The sequence below is a fragment of the Lycium ferocissimum genome, chromosome 3 (genome assembly GCF_029784015.1).
Source record: "Lycium ferocissimum isolate CSIRO_LF1 chromosome 3, AGI_CSIRO_Lferr_CH_V1, whole genome shotgun sequence".
NCBI classification, from domain to species: Eukaryota; Viridiplantae; Streptophyta; class Magnoliopsida; order Solanales; family Solanaceae; genus Lycium; species Lycium ferocissimum.
The window spans coordinates 7,932,937-7,938,233 of NC_081344.1; the positions used below are offsets into that span (position 1 = coordinate 7,932,937).

The following is a 5,297-nucleotide window of genomic DNA, read 5'->3' on the forward strand; positions in this document are numbered from 1 at the left end:
CAAAAAAGGCAATACCAACAAAACTTTGAACTTGAGAATTGAGACACCCCTATTTTGCTATCTGATGGAGTTTCAATTTTCATTCAACTTCATTTTCTTATGCCTTTTCTTATCATTCCTCTTTCTACTACTAGTGGAATGGAAAAAATCGAAAACCTTAAACAAACAACTGCCTCCAGGTCCATGGAAATTGCCTATTCTGGGAAGTGTCCATCACTTAGCATTAGAAGGTGGACTTCCCCATCATGCCCTCACCAACTTGGGCAAAAAATATGGACCTTTCATGCACCTTCAACTCGGTGAAATTTCTACGGTCGTGGTTTCTTCTGTGGACATGGCGCGAGAGATACTGAAAACTCATGACCTTGCTTTTGCGTCGAGGCCTAAATTAGTGTCCCTCGACATAATATTCTACAAGAGCACTGATATTGCGTTTAGTCCTTACGGGGATTACTGGAGACAGATGCGCAAAGTATGCGTCATGGAACTTCTCACCGCCAAGATGGTCCGGTCCTTTAATTCCATTAGGCGCGACGAGGCTTCGCAACTCGTGCAATTCATCCGGTCATCGACACCTGGCAAGCCGGTAAACGTTACAGAACGGATTTTATGGTACGAGAGCTCAATTACATGCAAAGCAGCATTTGGAGAATTGTTGAAAGATCAAGAGAAATTCATTCGAATTGTGAGGGAATTGACGGAATTAGCAGGTGGATTTAGTGTGGCTGATATTTTTCCTTCAATCAAGATCCTTCATGTGCTAAGTGGATTGAGGAGTAGAATTTTGAAAGTTCACAAAAATGTTGATGCTATTGTTGAGGATGTTATCAATGAGCATAAAAAGAATCTTGCAAGTGGTAAAAAGGGAAATGGTACATTAGGAGGTGAAGATTTAGTTGATGTTTTATTAAGATTAATGGAGAATGGGGAACTTCAAATCCCAATCACCAATGACAACATCAAAGCAATTATGATCGTGAGTATTCTTACTTATAGGGGAAATCTCTAGAACTATTCTTAATACTCTTATGCACTGCTTTATTTGTGTCTTAATTTGATTGGATACGGAGTTTTAAAAAAAAAAAAAAATTGAGTCTTGTGATCTTAAATCAAAGATCAAAATTATATACCAAAATATATGACCTTGAATCTTTTGATCTTAAACATGTCATACGACATGTTGGAGTTAAAGACTTATTGAATACAGAAAATTACATTCTTCAAAAATACTAAAAAGAAAAAGAAGACACATAAATGAAAACAAAGTGAGTATTTATCAAGAAAATCAGGGGTTGCTTTATAAAAAAAATAACCAAGTCAAACCTTAAAGCTAAATAATTTTTTTCCTAGTTATCAAAATTTCTTTCTTCGATGGAATTACAAGCCGAATACCAAAAAGGACTGTGATAAAATGAATAAAAAAAAAATTATATACTTAACTAGATTTTTGAAGTTCGAGACTTAGGAATGAAAACTTACGTAGAGTTCCCCCTTCAAAGGGGTTCCTTTTTTTTTTTTTTTTTTTTTTTTCAATCCAATACAAACCTTTATGCTAAACGAATGTCTCCTGGTCATCATAGTTTTGGCCGTTTATGGTATTAGTACAAGCTACCCGCAAAAATGGACCACATATATTGTTAAATTGGATCCTTAAATTATTATTGCACCATATTATAACCAAAAAACTAGATACAATTAACCTAATTAGATCCTCAATGATCATGTCAAAAGTACAAATTTCTCCTAATCATCATAGTTTTGTCCATTTATGGAATTATTACAAGTTACCAGCAAAAATGGACCACATATATTGTTAATTAGATCCTTAAAGTATTATTTCACTATATTATAACCATAAAACTAGATGAATTGACTATTAGCCTAATCAGACCCTCAATGATCATGTCAAAAGCACGAATTTCTCCCAGTCATCACAGTGTTGGATATTTATGGAACTATTACAAGTTACAAAAAAACTGGACCACATATATTGTTAATTATCATAGTGTTGGACATTTATGGAACTATTATTTGGTTGGGAAACAACTTATCCTGGGATAACTAATGGGATAAGTTATCACAGGAGCTTATTCCACTCTGGTGGGATAAAATAAGTTACAATCCCTGATAACTAATCCTGGATTAGTTATATCGGATTTTTATTCCAACCAAATATGGGATAAAGAGACACTAAAATTTTATCCCGGGGCTATTTTTGCTTATCCTTCACACCAAACGACCCCTTTAAAGTATTATTGCACAATATTATAACCATAAAAATAGATGAATTAACTATTAACCTAATTAGATCCCCAGTGATCACGTCAAAAGTTTGGAATGCCAAACTCATGTATTTTTAACACACCAATAATCAATGGTAGCGTCTTAAAAACAATTCGAGGATATTGAAGTACTAGGCTTTAAAAATTCCTATTCCTTGCAGTTGTAGGACCTGACCACATGTATGATGTAACAAGTAATCTCTCCGTCTCAATTTATGTGACAGATTTAACTTGGCACAAAATTTAAAAAATAAAGCAAAGACTTTTGAAATTTGTGATCTAAAATAATTTTTAGATATTTGTGTGGTTATAAATCATTTCATTAAGGATAAAAGTGCAATTTTAAAGTTAAGTTGTTTCTAATTATAGAAAGGTGAAATTCCTTTTTATAAACCATCTCCCTTCCCTTCGAAGAAAGGGTAATAAAAATCTTTCTCCACTAGTTCGAGAGTGGATGTAATTAAGCTCGAATGAAGTGAGAGAAAGCAAAAATAAAAGCCCACTTTGGAGCGAATTCCCCTCTTGAAGTTGTAGCTACATACTAAAGAAAAGGGTGTCACATAAATTGAAATGTAGGAGTAGTTATTTGACTTTCTAAACAAAAAATAAAATAAGGTATCTGACCACATGTATCAAGTAAAGAAATGCCTTGAACTTTGATCTGTCCTGCTTATTTTTACTTTTAATTTTAATTAACTCATTCTGTATTACTCAATTTTTAATAAATGGATCTTACACAAATAGCCAGTTGTATTCACTGTGTAATTTTCCTAGCCAGTATCTATTGATACACAGTTTTACACATATTATACATCATTAATACATATATTATACATTCGCCGAGTATTTCGTATAAACAGTTGGGTGGACGACTATTTAAGTTAATTCTTCTTTATTTTTAATGAAATGTAGGACTTGTTCTCTGCGGGAACAGAAACTTCAACAACAACAACACTATGGGCCATGACTGAAATGATGAGGAACCCAAGTGTGTTAGCAAAAGCACAAGCAGAAGTAAGAGAAGTATTCAAAGGAAAGGAAATTTTCAATGAGGATGATATTGATGAACTAAAATACTTAAAACAAGTTGTTAAAGAAACCTTGAGACTTCATCCTCCACTCCCTCTTTTAGTTCCAAGAGAATGTAGGGAAGAAACAAACATCAATGGATACACTATCCCTTTAAAAACAAGAGTCATGGTTAATGTTTATGCGATGGGGAGGGATCTGAAGTATTGGGAAGACGCAGAAAGCTTTATGCCTGAGAGATTCGAGCAGAGCTCAGTGGATTTCATGGGGAATAACTTTGAGTATGTTCCATTTGGTTCTGGAAGGAGAATGTGTCCTGGGATTTCATTTGGTTTGATAAATGTTTATCTTCCACTAGCTAAATTGCTGTATCATTTTGATTGGAAACTCCCTGATGGTGTGAAGCCTGAAGATTTAGATATGACTGAGTTTTCTGCAATAACTGCCGCAAGAAAGTGTGAGCTTTACTTGATTGCCACCCCTTATTATTCTTTTCACGAATGATCTCTGATACAACAGTGAGCGTCTTTTTTTGGGGGGTTCTTTATGTGTTTCTGAACTTGTGTGAATTATATGTTTAATTATGAGGGGAGATCAGCTTGTTTCAAGCTTGTACATATCAGTTTGTGTATAATTCTGCAATATATTCTTGTGATGTTCAATGAGTTCAGTGTTATAAATGGGATCCGAAGTTTGTGTTTTAACTAAGCTTCACCATCCAAAATTATATGAAACTGCTTAGTGATTTTTTTTTATTCATATAAAATCAGTCGTAGTAACCTCTTTTGTCGGTCCCAAGCGCCTATGCCTACCCTGTGAACTTGTGTTATGCTTTATAAAGCTCTTCACTTTCCTCAATCCTGTATTGATGTGGGGTTCGCCTAAGGTATCGTGCACTGCAGACCTTCTTTAGAAACTTTCAACCTATAGCCTGTCAGTTCTTCTCTATGATCCGCCCTCGTTGGCCCGCCCTCCGTCATGCACGTCACTTTTATATCCCAGCAAACCATGAAATTCAAACCTTGCATAGAGGAAATTGCTTCCTTCTAGCTTCAGTAAGTATCATTTGTTGTTGGCTTTGGTTTTAAAAGTAATATGGTCTTTCATGACAACACGTGGTTTTGTTTCTTGCATTGAATTGCAAGTTTTTCAATCAATGTTTGGAATTTCATTTACAAGTTAATAAGATTTATAGGCCGCCCACATGAGAGTCTCATTCAATTTATAACTTAACAAAGATATTTTTCAATTGCATTCTCTGAAGATTAATAGAACAAAGAATACCGTAAGGTTGGGGAATTTTCACCAAATCTTGCAAAAAGTCCAATCACTTAAACAAGAGTGCATAAAATTGAAATTTACATTTATCACATATTCCTATTTCTAAACGTGCAGCTATGGCCGAGATAGAATTTTCACTGAGGAGGTTCAATATCTAACTATTAACTATATACTAATATTACACGTAGAAATTTGAGTACACCACTAAACACCCTTGAAAGAAAAAACAACTTGGAGAAAACGGTAGCATGGGCGGAGAATATTATCCTTGGGATTGACACTGGAAGCTGAGTTTCTTTTAGTGCCGGAGTCGTTTTTCACTGAAGTACTCTTCTTTTTCTCTTTGAAATTGAGCCACTTCTTGATTTTTTGAGTTGTGCTTCCATTATTGCTCATCTTGTAACTATTAATGTATTTTTGCCTGTTAATATAATAATTGTTTCCCTTATATGAGGTCTCGTGCTTATCTCTACTAAATATTGGACAACAAAAGTTAGGGTTACATGAAGGTGGAGAAAGAGATGGATTCTTAGTATTAGCGATCAGATTCCTCAAGTATTCCCCATCTCCCTCTACCCATCTAAGTTGCCTGGCGAACTCCTTCTTTGGAGCTTCTTCATGTGAGAACATCGGCATATAATCATGAGAGAACGTCATTATAGTTATTCTCGTCTTCTTCTTGTTCTTGGTCTTGTTGTTTGCTTA

At 34.7% G+C, this 5,297-nt stretch overlaps 1 protein-coding gene across 1 annotated transcript; it reads left to right on the forward strand.

Annotated features, from left to right (window-relative positions):
- Positions 1-4,077, forward strand: LOC132050903 (premnaspirodiene oxygenase-like). The gene is made up of 2 exons (XM_059442243.1): positions 1-976; positions 3,195-4,077. Exons 1-2 carry the CDS (start codon positions 65-67, stop codon positions 3,813-3,815), a joined length of 1,533 nt encoding a protein of 510 aa, XP_059298226.1. The 5' UTR covers positions 1-64; the 3' UTR covers positions 3,816-4,077.
- The last annotated feature ends 1,220 nt before the right edge of the window (positions 4,078-5,297 follow it).

Excerpts from the sequence above, each read along its gene's own strand:
- LOC132050903 (XM_059442243.1), top strand. The coding sequence starts at position 65 with ATGGAGTTTCAATTTTCATTCAACTTCATTTTCTTATGCCTTTTCTTA. Across the intron at positions 977-3,194 it reads ACATCAAAGCAATTATGATC|GACTTGTTCTCTGCGGGAAC; the intron begins GTGAGTATTCTT and ends AATGAAATGTAG.